The sequence below is a fragment of the Peromyscus leucopus genome, chromosome 3, assembly GCF_004664715.2.
Source record: "Peromyscus leucopus breed LL Stock chromosome 3, UCI_PerLeu_2.1, whole genome shotgun sequence".
NCBI classification, from domain to species: Eukaryota; Metazoa; Chordata; class Mammalia; order Rodentia; family Cricetidae; genus Peromyscus; species Peromyscus leucopus.
Window position 1 is genome coordinate 78787517 of NC_051065.1, and position 14633 is coordinate 78802149.

The following is a 14633-nucleotide window of genomic DNA, read 5'->3' on the forward strand; positions in this document are numbered from 1 at the left end:
ACTTAATGGTCTGTCACTTCTATATTAATTGTTGGAATAGCAGGGAAAGTTGTTTCGTATTTCCCTGTTGAAAAAAAAAATAACATCCTAATTAAAAAAACATTATTTTCCCCCCACCATCAATGGTGGGTCACTGTCTTAACAAATTCAAAAGGGGCTGAGTGGACTCAGCTTGCAAAACATTATCTGTGTCTTTGGGCCTTGATAGCTGAAGGTAGCAGCAAAGCGAAATCCTGCTTCTATGGTTCTGTGTTTCCAGTACTCCTGGCTGGTCTCGCATATACAGGGGTGCTGCATAGAAACCACGGTCCCTGCATAGATGGCATTTTGTCTCTCTTGATATTGATAACCAGGAAAAAAATAATTTCTGAGAAAGGACTCTGGTCACTGAGGTGGTTGAGAGACTGGTCTTGGACCATCTACCAATACTCTGTGTTGGCTTGTGCCTGAATCTGTGAGCATGGTATACAAGTGAGTGGGTAGGTACCTACTGGAAGGGAAGGATGCTCACAAATCATGTTCCAGAAACTCAAAACACATAAAGTGTTCTTCCTTGAATTATTTTAAAAGGTGACAATATGCTAGAAATAAGTTTCACTCTTCAAAATATTGCTATTTATTTGACTAGGGTTCGTATAGAAATATACCTCAGGTGTATAATCAATAATGATTTTTTCCCATTATATAGGCTGCCATTATGCTTGAATGGTAGTGGCCTTTCCTGTGCATGAATATGAATCTATTTGCATTGTTTCACATGCAGCTATCCAGCATGACTCGGATCATGTGTTGATCCTTTGTTGAGTGTGTCTGCTTGGCTTCTATGGAACAAACGAAACAAAAGAAAACAAAAAACTGGGTATCTATAAGCATGTGAGATTATGTATGGGCTTTCAATTCAATTCCGCTGATCAATGTATCTGTTTTTATACTAATACCATGCTGTTTTTATTACTACCTTTCTAATATAACTTGAAATCTGGGATGGTGACACCTCCAGCAATTCCTCTTACTCTTCAGGATTAACGATTGTTTTGACTATCCATTTTTTGGGGATTGTGTTTCTCTCTCTCTCTCCTTCTCTCCCCCCACTCTCTCTGTGTTTCCATATGATCTTGAAGGTTGTTTTCTCAATTTCTGTGAAGAATTATGTTGGATTTTGATGAGGACAGTGTTCAATCTGTAGATTGCTTTTAGTAACTAGAATAAAAATATTAAAGAGGGTAGGTTATGTTAAGATCTTGTGAAAAGCCATATAGAAATCTACTATAGAAGCTTTCTAAAATGTACACATATATGAAAGGAATTTAAATGAAGTCATTATATAATGGGGGAGATAATCCTCCAACTAGCCTTCTTATACCACCAAGTTCAAACCCTTAGTGCCAGGAATGGGTTCTATTTTGTTGGACCATTGGCCAAAGGGGTCCCATAAATCTGCCCCCCATCCCCAAACATCATAGGCCATTACCAAGGCTATTGGTAATTCTCCATAGCCTGAGTGAAAAACCCTATTTCTGAAGACAAAACTTATGTCATTAAACATGGAAATATTGATCTGGTGACCAGGTAGAAGTTTTACCCCCTACTGACTAGCATTCATGATGATGGAAGATATACTTTGCATGCTACTGAAAGAGGAATGTAATAATCAATTTCATCCAAGTACAAAACATGTGACCTACAACAGTGACCTGCCTGCAGGATATACTGGTATAATTAGTGGCACAAATGTTATAGGGCTAAACAATCACTTTTAGAAATTGGATTTGCGGTTGACATCATGAGATGGAACCTATACACAACAATGATAATATGACCAAGAATTTGAAATATTACAAAAATGAAAACTAGGATTTTATGTATAGATATCAGTGTATTTGGAATTTTACATACTTTTAAATGTGTAAAAAATATCACTTAATGTTAGTTAAAGAAGTTCTGTTGTGAAAATAAACTTTTATTCTGATGCCTGGGAATCATTTTTCATTTTTCCATATCTTTTCTGTATATATATATATTTTTTTCAGTTGAAAATGATATGTTATTAGTTGTAATAGGCATGGATAATTAAGGGAACTAAGACCTAGAAAAAAATTAAACAATTTAGAACATTTTAAAAATATTTTATAGGACTGGTAGATTTAGAAGTCACAAACATCAATTTCTGATTTGTGAGTGTTTTGCTTCATTGCACGTGGCTATTCTTTTATCTCCTCTGTGCTTTCCCTCATTAATCAGTTTTACTTTTCTTTCAGGATGTTCTAAATCACTTGGGATCCTGTGAACTGGACGAAGATGATCTAATGCTTGATTTAGAATTTTTAGAGGAACAGAATCTTCAACCCCCAGGTAAGTGCTGAATAAATGCCTACTGTAATATGACCTCAATAAATGCCTACAAGTATATGACTCCAATTTTAACCAATTAGCTTTAAGTGCAGCTTTCCTGTAAGCCAGACACTGTTTAGAGCATGGCCAGTTTTCTCTTTCTCCTTTTATCATCTTTGTGCAAGGAGCAAGCTAAGTGCTCTGCATACTTGAGCTTCTTGTCCTTGATGACTTTAGAGTCAGTTGTGGAAACATGAATCCAGCTAGAGGTGATTGTAAAATCAAACTGCACCCAAAAATCTTTTCAAAAGGAGATAAGTTCCAATTAAATACTGAACAATTGAAAAACATTAATATCTTATGTTGTAGGGGAACCATGAAGTGGCTACCATTCCATTTTTCATGGTTTACTTTTAAGCCATGGTGATCTAGATTTGTTATTCAAAATTTTAGTCACAACATCCCTAACAACATACATTAATGCTGATACTGCAAGGCTGATCTGAGAGCTTATAGTGACAAATAACAACTATAGACATACCCTCAAACACACATTTACAGTTACAATGAGTAAGAAGTAAATTCATCTCATACAAGCTATGAAAACCCATCTACCTAATTTGTAATAGTTTGAAATTATATTAAATATTAAATAATATATCTCTAAATTCAAAAATTGCTTTATTCCAAGTACTTTATATGGCTTAATTGTATTCAGATTTAGGAATTTGATAGCAAAGATTATTTTATTTTACTTTTAATGATACCTCTTACATTATTACTTGTACATTAAAGGTCAACAATGTTAAGGTAAGCTTTAAAGTCTTGAGTCTTTTAGCTCATTTAGAGGATATTGCCCTTGTAGCTCTTGGTGTTCCTGCTTCTAACTTGTGTGAATTCTATTCTTGAACTAATTCTCAGCCCTATTTTGAGATGTTTGGTTCAGGCTACATATTCATACCCAGCTAATATATTGTAAATTTGTACCCTATTTTAGTTTGCCTTTGTATATCAATTTGGGATTAAATTTTCTAAGAATATTCTGCTTGCAGTTGGTTTCACAGCTATCCTTGTGATAGATTTATTAGTTTTTATGAAGATAACTTCTAAAATTCGTCCTTCATTTATATTTTTCCTAAGAGTTAGACATTAGGGGAACACAGTAAAAAGTGTTCCCCTTAGAAGGAGTCTTTTAAAGGACGATTAGTTATCATCTAGCAAACATTTAGGTTGCTAAGGTAGATATGTAATATAGCATAACATATTTACCTGTAGACCAAACTATCTAATCTCTATTATCCAAACTTTTGAAACTAGAAAACTATAAAATAAGACTGTGTACATATTACTCATTTAGATGTCTACAGTAAAAAAGTGTTGAAAATACTTCAGATGTCTCTCAGTAAGGCTCTTATTTAATAACTAATAGTACAAAAAGCAAAACTACAAGCAATAAAGAAAGCATTCATATTTACTATTGTATAGTTACAGTGTACATTGTTACTAGTGGATGGTACAGATATGGATTAGATGGTATATCTAAACCCTAGATCAATCCCTAACATTAGCGTACAGAACAAGAGGACAGTCTATCCCTTTGATGAAATTCTGAGAGAAGTATAGTGCCAACCCTGAAACATTCATTTTCTCTCTCCTCTCATAATCTTATTCCACACATACTTATGGGATACCAATGAGATAATGAGAGGAATTTCTATATATAGTTTTTAAACTCTGTGTGGTAAAGTGGGTCTCATAATTTTAAATAAATTTCTTTTTCTGTAATGGGAGTTTATATAAATAAACTTTACTAATTTGGGACTTCTTGAAATAAGTTTGAACAACGAATTTTATCAGAAGTATTGGAATGAGAAGAAAATAAGTGCTAAGTGACAAGGTAAGATTGCCAATAGGCAACTGAGGATAAGGCAAGGAGAATTCTGCAGGATACATGGTTAGGTTTCTTCTGTCAGTGGTCAGGATGGTGGAAGGGCAAAGGTAACAATTGTAGTTTAAAACAGCTAAATGAAATGTGACACCCTCATAGGAGCATTTACTTAAAATATATATACTCTTTGTAAAAAATTAGGATTTTGAATATTTTTATTATGAATAAATGATGAATATTACAGAGAAAAATAAGTTTAATTCAGTTTATGTACAGTGTGTTTTTATATATCACTTAAATGTTTAAAAACTGAAAAATCATTCTGAATTAATGAGAGAGAAGAGGATTTAACTGAGTCTTAAAGAACTAGAGTTCGTTTTGATGAATTTTATAATGACATTATTTAGTTGGAATTTTATATAATACTTTGTAGAGATGTTTGTGGCTGCATGATTATATCTGTTATTTGGTTGATTTACAAGTATGGAGTAGGAAACAGATTAAGCTTATAAATTGTGTAAAATGATCAAAACTGGGAAATGAATACCTTGACTGAGGGAGTCATGGAATTATAGAGATTTGAGATTAAAACTTCCCAAATCATATTCTCATCTCTATTTTGTGATTATTGGGTTATTTATGAAATAATTGAATGTAAAGATGACATGACAAGACCAGTTCTGTTTGGGGCCAGTCATGGTGAAGAGCAGTTGTGTTTGACAGATAGCAATAATGCAGAGCAAATGACATGAAATCTAAACAAAGATGTAGCTCCATGTGTCTGCTCTGAGGAAACATTAACCTTTAAATTTTTTCTATATAAAGTATTACAGCCACTTTCTGACTCACTGCACAGAAGGTATAATTGAGAGCGAGATGCTAAGCCAGTTACCTGTCACCTCATCCTCTAAAACAAATTGTTGCTTAGACGTGATCTTTGGGCAACTGTAAGGTATCTCTTCTCTAAATAGATGTTATAAAAGGGCTAGTATATAGGATAATATATATCCAGATAATCTATATTTGTGTCTGTAATTCATCATCTTTAGCTGTTAGTCCCTTTACATTTATGGCAGCCACTCATCAGTCTTTGCTATGGCAGGATGTGATGGGAAACAGTAGCCTGGTAAAGTCATTGGAGCAGCAACACTGATCCAATGAAGAGGGAAGGGTGATAGAGCACACGTGGATCTTAGAAACATGGTGATGGGGTTACATTGATGCTTACTATGGTCTTTGGGAAGAAAAAATGGGAATACATTGATCAGGTATAAGATGAACAAATTATGGGTATCTTAGTTAAAAAATGTTAATAATAGAAGCATTAAAGACTATGATTATGATAAATGTAGAAAAATATAGATATACCAAACGTCATATTCTGTATTTTTAATATAATCTACTCTTGTCATAGAATGTCATATTACTTTGAAGCTATATATTTTAAAATAAAAATGATAGTAGCTTAAAGATTAGGTTAATAAATTGATCTAAATCCACATTATAGAAAAGCATTCAGTAAAAACTGGAATATCTCTCAGGATGAGAACATAGGCTCATTGTTGAAGAACTATGCTGCATGAAAAATGATGTTGAAAATAACACAAGTTCCCATTAGTGTAAACAATGTGAATTTCACAGAAAACAGAAAAACATACATCATTGTCTAGGGCTGACAGGAAGAGACTGAAAGGAGCCAGTGATGATAAGGAAGCTTGGGAGCTATTGAATATATTCCTTGTCTTGCTTTTGGTATTGATTTCATGTCACACTGCATGAAAACCATACACTTTAAAACATATTGCTTATTATAGAGCACTATGTCCTAATGAGTTGGTTTAACATGTAAGTGAGTTTGTGGGAAGGAAACTGAAGGCTCATAGTGAGCCAGAACTTTATCAAAGCCACATCAAATTAACCTTAAAAAGTTTTAAAGAATAATGCATCTTTAGGATACATCCCAGATAAGCTAAAAGTTAGAATCAAAATAATAGTGATTATAGGCTCATAAACTTACTTTAAAATACACATGCAGCAGCCTGACCATACAAACATACAAAAATGAAACAAGACAAAACAACCCAAAGAAGCTCCATGCTCCACTTAAAAATGTATATAGTTTAGTTAAAGTTGTGATACAAATATTGATAATACTTCACCTAAAAGTCATAGGTTATTGAACAAATATCCCAGTGCTAAGGAAAAGAAACCTCCCACTTCCAGTTGTTGATCAGGCAGAGGAGAGGAAGTTCAAGAGATTTCCAAAACAGTATAGACCACTGCTATTGCCCTTGGTTTCCTTAGAGCCTGAAGATAAGACCATATTGCTGAGGTCACCACACACTTTGGACATAGAATTTGAAGAAACTGAACTTGTACAGAATTGCAAGTCTCTTTCCTGAACAGCTTCTATAGCATCAGACAATGCCATGTAAGCTGCCAGGGGAGAAAGGTAATCAATAGTCTTAACTAGCTGTTAAATCTGTGAACTACAACAATGACAAGCCCAGCAATATATTCTCTTTGGGTAACCCAAAACTACATGGTTGGATTTAAGGTAAACTTGATAGGAGGGAATTCATATCTGTTACTGTAAACCTAGCCAACTGTTCATAGGTGGAAAAAATCATAGAGCACAGAGAAAACCATTAGTACCATTTCCTAAATCAAAATAGCATCTCATAGCTTTCTAAATATATATCCTTAAACTCAAAGATAAGTTTAGCTCTTATCTGGCATAAAAGATAAGTCCTTCTGCAACAGGTGGAAACTTATTACAGAGATCAACAACTGCTTAAAATGCAGAGAATAAGAGACTGAGTTTCTCAGCCCCAACACAACCACAACTAAGAGTCAAGGAATGTCATGGAAAAGGAGGCAGGGATTTTGTAGGTTCCTGAGGACAAAGATGCCTGATATAAGACAGTGTCTTCCAGATGTGACAGGAAAGCTGAACTCATGAAATCTCAACAATATAGTTGTTTAAACAAAACCTGCAAAATGATCACACCAGTTGACATACCAATGTGGACAGGAAAAGTTTCGCAAGGCCCCACCACTAGATGAAGAGCTACAAACAATGAATGGCTGCTGAGAAAGGAACAATTATTTTCCTTCAGAGATGAGCCCTGGATAGGTTATCCAATTCCAAATAGTTAGCTCTGAACACATGTACATGTGTGCAACACTAAAGGACTTCAGAAACTTAAGTCTGTTTATCCATACACTATCTGTCTGTATGTCTGTCTGTCTGCCTGTCTGTCTATCTACCTATCTATCATCTGTCTTTATTACAATAATTATTATACAAGAGATCATGAGAGGGAATGGAGGAGAGGGAGAAGTAGGAAGGGGGAATTATGAGTGGAAATGATTTAGACACAGTGTGTATACTCATATATGAATTTATTTTTATTTCCAAAAAATAAAAATAAATATATAAATATGTGAAAAAAATTTTTGGTGCCTTGAAATCAGACATATCTGAATCAGGATTCCATTTCTGCCATAAAGAATCTTGTTCTCCATTTGTAACACTGTGATTATACTCATCTCAGAAATGTCAGCCTAAGTAGGTGACTGAGGCATGCTTTGATGCAAAGTGTCTTGCTTCCTCGTTTGCATAGGCTAGAGCCAATATAGTTTGATTCTGCTTCTTGGGATTTAGACAATTTTAATCTTTTGTAAATACTTTGTTTTATCTCTGGTATTTTTCAGGGCTCTTGAGTTTTGAATAATTCATCACTATTATAGGTTATTTCAGAATATTCTTTCTAATTAAAATATTATTTTCTTAATTTTATAACATAAAGTGATGAGTTGGTACTATTAAATATTAACAAATTAAGATATGTTGCTTAAAAAACATACCACATTTTTTTTTGTGTTAAATCAGTCCAATTAAATAGTTGAAAACTTTTTCCTGTGGATATTAGTTACTTGTCCCAAATACTGTACAATAGCAATGTGTCTGAGAAAGAACACATTTCTGTTTTAAATACCTTAATCACTAGAAACTAAGTTCATAAATGATAAAAGGGAGCCTGTACTGCCATCTTGCATTGCAGTTGGTCTTTATCACTTGAAGACAGGTTACTTGATTGAAAATAGATTTAAATTATTTAATTTTTTTGGAAAAGAATGTATTAGTTGGATGAAATAGTAAAGACAAACTTTATTACTTGAGTTATTTATTTTGGATTTGCTTCTCAAATACTTGGGGGCAGTATTGGTTTATGTCCACATGCAAATAGAGGTAATGGTCCAGCAATGTCAATTAGAAATTAATTAGGTAGTTGCTAAATATTTTAAATTTGATGAAGAAGCATTATAAAAATTCTTCAATGACTTAGGAATTCCTCCTGTGCCTATTAATTAAGAAGGTAATTTTGTTATTAATTTTTAATGGGTAAAAGTACAGCAGAGTTGAGATGAACCCCTAGTGGTCTTGCTAATATGAATGGCAATGTATAAGAATTGCAACAACATTAACACAAGGAAATTCTAAAAATCAACTTTAAGTTTGTAGGGCTTATAATATATATGGATCAAAAGAAGTGGGCATAGGTTGTCTTCAACTAGATTGTGCAAAACTCAGAAACATATGCCACATAACTTTGGATATATAATTTGGAAGTTAATAAATAAATGTATAAAGCAATGCTATTTGGATGACACTGTTCCCCAAAAGAGCTGTGACTACCTAACCAAACGCTCAGTGCCAGACATGAGAAACCTTGGTTCGAGTTGTTAGTCATGGTAGTCCAAGTTACTTAAAACCCTCCCACAGTGATGGTCCTCTTCCAACAAGGCTACATTTTCTAATCCTTTCTTAAACAGTTCCTTGAACTATTCAAATATATGAACCTAGGGGGACCATGCATTTCAACAGAGAGACCATTATAAAAAAAATTAAAAAAAAAAACTACAACTGGACACAATGCAGAGAACAAAGGATTGGGGGGTTCTCAGGCCTAGTGGATATGTTTGCATTATAACTCCTACACCTAAGGCTAAAGGAACATCATGGAAAAGGGGACAGAAAGAAGTAAGAACCAGAACAACAAAAAGATTGTTGTGAGACTTTAATTCGTAGAAATGTTTGTGCCGACAAGACCGGAATAATGACAGTATCAAGAGACATACTAACAAGGAAAGATGGGGGAAAATCTCACAGTGTCCAACTCCTAGACAGAGAACTACAGGCAACTAATGTCTGCTGAGAAAAGGGAGAATTAGTCTCTCCCAGGCATGGACCCTCAGCTGATTATCCAATACACAGTGGTTAGCCCTGAAATCATATAAACATAAACAGCAAAAAGAAACTCAGGATTTATTTATATACTAGTGCCCACATGTTATGGAATATTTGACCACACTGTAACACTCCTAGACTGTGTTAATGAAGTTAACTTGAATTAGGGGGCAGAGCCAGTGACTTGCTGACCAGAATTAGCCATAGAGAGGTCAAGAATAAGGAAACGGAAGACAGACAGGAAGGAGAAGGGAGGGGCTTAAAATTCACAAGCTCTCTTTGATCTGAAACTTGTGGAAAGAAGAGGTGCTGGCTGAGTCAGTTGCTCCTCCTTTGCTTCTTAGATCTATAAGGTTTTCACCTAATTATCGGACTCCAGTTTTTATTGATAATAGAACAATTTAGCAAAATACAACATCTACACACACACACACACACACACACACACACACACACACACACACACATGTATGGTGATGATCCATGTAGAATAAGTTTGAAGAATTTTTGTTATGTGGTCATAAAATATTAGCGATGTGTGATTTCAGGTTATAATAGAAGAATTTGATAAAGATTTTGGTGGAAGAGCTGATGGATCTAGAAAAAAATCATCCTGAGTGAGATAATCTAGACTCAGAAAGACAAACGTGGTATGTACTCACTCATAGGAGGATACTAGATGTAAAACAAAGATGACTAGACTGCTACTCACAACTCCAGGGAGGCTACCTAGAAAACAGGACCCTAAGAAAGAAACAGGGATCGCCCAATGACAGAGAAATGGATGAGATCTACATGAACAACCTGGACGTGAGTGGGGGTAATGAAGGGCAAGTTTCAAGGGAAAGGAGCTTAGGGAGGCGGGAGATCCCAGCTGCATCAAGAACAGAGAGGGAGAACAAGGAATAAGAGACCATGATAAATGAAGACCACATGAGAACAGGAAGAATCAAAGTACTAGAGAGGTCCTCAGAAATCCACAAAGATACCTCCACAATAGACTACTGGCAATGGTCGAGAGAAAGCCCGAACTGACCTACTCTGGTGATAGGATGGCCAAACACCCTAACTCTCGTCCTAGAAATCTCATCCAATGACTGAGGGAAGCAGATGCAAAGATCCACAGCCAGGCCCCAGGTGGAGCTCCAAGGAGTCCAATTGGCGAGAAAGAGGAGGGATTGTATGAGCGAAAATTGTTGAGACCAAGATTGGAAAAAGCACAGGGACAAATAGCCAAACTAATGGAAAAACATGAACTATGAACCAATAGCTGAGGAGCCCCCAACTGGAACAGGCCCTCTGGATAAGTGAGACAGTTGATTAGCTTGAACTGTTTGGGAGGCACCCAGACAGTGGGACCAGGACCTGTCTTTAGTGCATGAGCTGGCTGTTTGGAACCTGGGGCTTATGCTGGGACACTTGGCTCAGCCTGGGAGGAGGGGACTGGACCTGCCTGGACTGAATCTACCAGGTTGAGCTGAATCCCCAGGGGAGTCTTTGCCCTGGAGGAGATGGGAATGGGGGTGGGCTGGGGAGAAAGTGGGGGTGGGTGGTAGGGGAGAGGACAGGGGAATCCGTGGCTGATATGTAAAATTAAATTAAATTATAAAATAAAAAAAAACTCAAAAAAAAAGATTTTGATGGAGAAATAAAGCAAGAGGAACTCATTGCTATTATAACTGGAGTTACATAAAGGATTGTAAGAATAAATACCAAAAATACTATAGTTATCATATTATATGCTACTTTGGAAGCATGAAGTCCTGTTTAAAAAAAACAAAAAACAAAAACAAATTCAGCTGAAGTCTTTTTTCACAAGGACCCAAACTAAACATCCTTTGTATTTATATTTCAATACTCTTAAGTTTCTTTCTGTGAACAAAATCACAGTCTGAAAATTTAAGATTAAGCTATGAAAATATATACAGTTCATTCTGAGTGTCACTTATTTACTAACTCATGAAATTATAGTGATAAAAATAAAACAATGAATAATACTGAGTGTGTTAGGTGGCAGTTCATGGAAGTAACTCACACCCTTATCATATTAAGAAATTTGGAGCCTGAGAGATAAATGATGAGAAGCAGGAGATAACTCAGTCAGACTCAACAGTTTTGGATTCTCTATTCTAATAAAATTAGTTCATATAAATTTTAAAATCTCAAATATACTGAAAGTTGTGTTCCAAACTGCTCTGCTCCTTGAGATTTGTAAGTCATGAACTTTGACTTAATGTTTGCTATTGACTTCAACAGAGATCCTGAGGAGACATCAGATTTGTGATATCCATTGTGCAAAGTGCCATCCAGGAACATTTTCCTTTTGGCCTTTGTTCAGGATAGAATTTATTGGCACTCTCTGTTGTCTCATTTGATCTTTCATCTCTTTTCAATGGACATTATTTCTGTTCTCTCGGGGATGAGTGAATGGGGACATAAAAGAACTTTTTGGTCAGGATTAAATAATTAGGAAGTTGAAGAAAAAGTTTTAAAAAAAAAGAGAGTTAAATTAAAGCTTTGTGAGTGATACTGTATACCTCTTGCTTGCAATATATAGAAGTTCTCAGTCATATTGAGTCCATATAAGTTTATGTAGAGCAAGTACAACAGGTTTCCTGGAATGTACTGTTTTCCTAGCACTTAGCAAATATGCAGCTGTGACATGAGTTGTCCCTTTGAGGTGTCCTCAGCTGGCTGTGTTCTCCTTTCACTTGGGCTTGGAGTTAGGGCTCTAGTAACTGCCTGGCTGCCATTAGATGGCAATCTTGTTCTGATAATGCAGATAGAAACCCCGTGGTGCATTTGTATTCCACCTCGTAGTTTACCAGGTTTTCAAATATGTTATCTCATCAAATTATCAGGATAACTCTGCAGTAGGTGATAATATGACCCAAGTACAGCGGAAGAAGAATATACTCTGAGGTTAAAATCTTCTCCTGTCAAAATTCACTGAGATCTTATTGTTACACTCAGGGCTCTTCTCAACTCTTTCCAGGCTTTGCTGCATCTAATTTCCCATCGATTCTAATGTACTGGGTTACACAGTTTCCAAGGTCATGGAAAATCATATTGCATCTGAGTAGGATGTGGATATTTTCTGGTAGGCATGCTGGCTGTGGAAAATAAGGACCATTAGCTAAAGAGCAGGGGAAGGCAGAGCTGAGTAACAATTGACAAAGCCATAGAGCAGAACAGCATGGGGTCATTTAATGTGGAAACAAACATCTCTATCCACACCAGCAGGGGCGGGGTTTACCACAGTGTAGTGTGCAGCACCTCTGCTTGTGAGTGTTGTTAAGATAGTTCTGAATCATGAGAAAAACCAAAATAAAACTTCTGTGAACTGGTGAGACACAAGCCTATACAATTAACCCTGCAAATACATCCGTCTAAACTCTTACATACTATTTGATGTGCTGGATGGAAAAGTCCTCAATTCTTTATAATTTCAACTATCCAGAGTGTCATTTCATAAGGACTTGCCATCACAAACATATCACTATGTCTTCAGTTTGTGTCATATCCTCTACATTTTCCCCAAGATCTCACAAATCTTAGCTGAATACAGGGATTGCTTTGTGATAAGTTTTCTGGTTATCATCTTTGTAAAAACACTACTTTATAGTCAATTGATAGAAAGATGAGAGTCCTTATCCTTAACCACAAGATTATGTAATGGACAGTGATATGTAATTTAAGGGTATGTATTTAAAATTGATTTGGGTTTTGCTTGTTTGATTTGATTAATCAACTATAGTAATCACTAGTTTGATAATTTTATGCTTTGCTTTTAATTCTCAGTTTAACTATCAAACTTTCTTAACTTCTACCTGGTTTAGTGTTCTTAATTGTGCACTCAAGTGACAGAATAATGTCCTCACAGGATAGGAGTTTCAGAATAAAAGCCTTCATATTTCTTCTAATTTCTTCCATTTGGTGTTATTCTTTTTTGTTTGTTTGTTTGTTTCCTGAAGCAATTAAATAGAAAATGTGTCTCACAGTCTCTTACAATTATGTGGTGACATCCCCATATAATTTCTTGAGTAATGGCAACAACTGTTACTATATAAATGAATATTCAATTAAGAAAGCAAATGCTGGTGTTTTTTGAATGAATATAATATTTACATATTTAAAATTCTTCCCCAGAGGAAACATAATTTTCAATCATGCCTGAGGTAGGAAAAGAGAGAAGTAATTGTTAACACTGACACAATTACAACAAATTCAGTTGTGATTGTCACACTGAAAAGCCATTTCCTATCCCTCGAATTATAAAGTTTTAATTGATAATTTTATGAAGTCTAAAAAAGAATCCTTCCTCTTTTATTTTGCTCTAGATTTATTTTATTCATAAAAATGTCCAAAAATTTACATTGGCATTGGACATTTCTTGGTTTCATGAAGACTGCCCTTCTTGTATCCACACATCCTAGGGTTGGAAGACAATTGAAGTTGTATCAGGATAGTTTGGGAATGTTAATGGATGTTGCTCTCAAGTGCTGAATAGCAACCATTTTATAAGACCAAGCTCAGATATCATTTACTGAGATGAGAGGAAAATGCCAGTACTGCTGAATTCTGGTTGATTTTGTAGAAGAAAGGAAAAATTAAAAATTTGAAGATGCCTTGATACAGATGTTTTAATTTGGGGACTTCTCTAGGATTTAGTAAATATTATGATATGGTGGTTGGGTAGGATTAGTGGAAGCAGCAAGTGGAGGGCTTAATGATTCTTAAGGTATATACTGTTAGTTGAAGCTTTCTTATCAATGACTTGACAGGTCTTTAGGAATAGGTCTATAATGAAAATTCATTATTTAGAATAGTTAAATGGTGCTCCAAGAATAAGGAAGTGGGTGGGTGATGCTGATAGAAATGTCAGCTCTGCAGTCCCTTGAAGTAAAGTCTGAGTCTCCGAAATGATGGAATCAGGAGGACAATCAGTGCTTTTAACTACAGCTGAGCCTGGCTTTCACAATTAGGGTGTCACAATCATCTGTACAGTTTCCTGGACATCGTCTCAAGCATCCCTAGTTTAGTTTTCCTTTCTTTCTCTACCAAATGCACTCTTTGCCAAATCCCTTTACAGGGAAAAAAGTAATGATATTCCTCTGGAGATCACCCACAGACAATATAGGGGGTTGTCTGCTCCACACC

General features: G+C 35.4%; 1 protein-coding gene across 1 annotated transcript in view; it reads left to right on the plus strand.

Annotated features, from left to right (window-relative positions):
• The window catches only part of Ccser1 (coiled-coil serine rich protein 1), a 1130812-nt gene that overhangs the window by 197273 nt on the left and 918906 nt on the right, over window positions 1-14633 (plus strand). Inside the window, 1 exon segment of the mRNA XM_028889267.1 lies at window positions 2259-2352. Coding sequence (XP_028745100.1) covers window positions 2259-2352 — 94 coding nt within the window.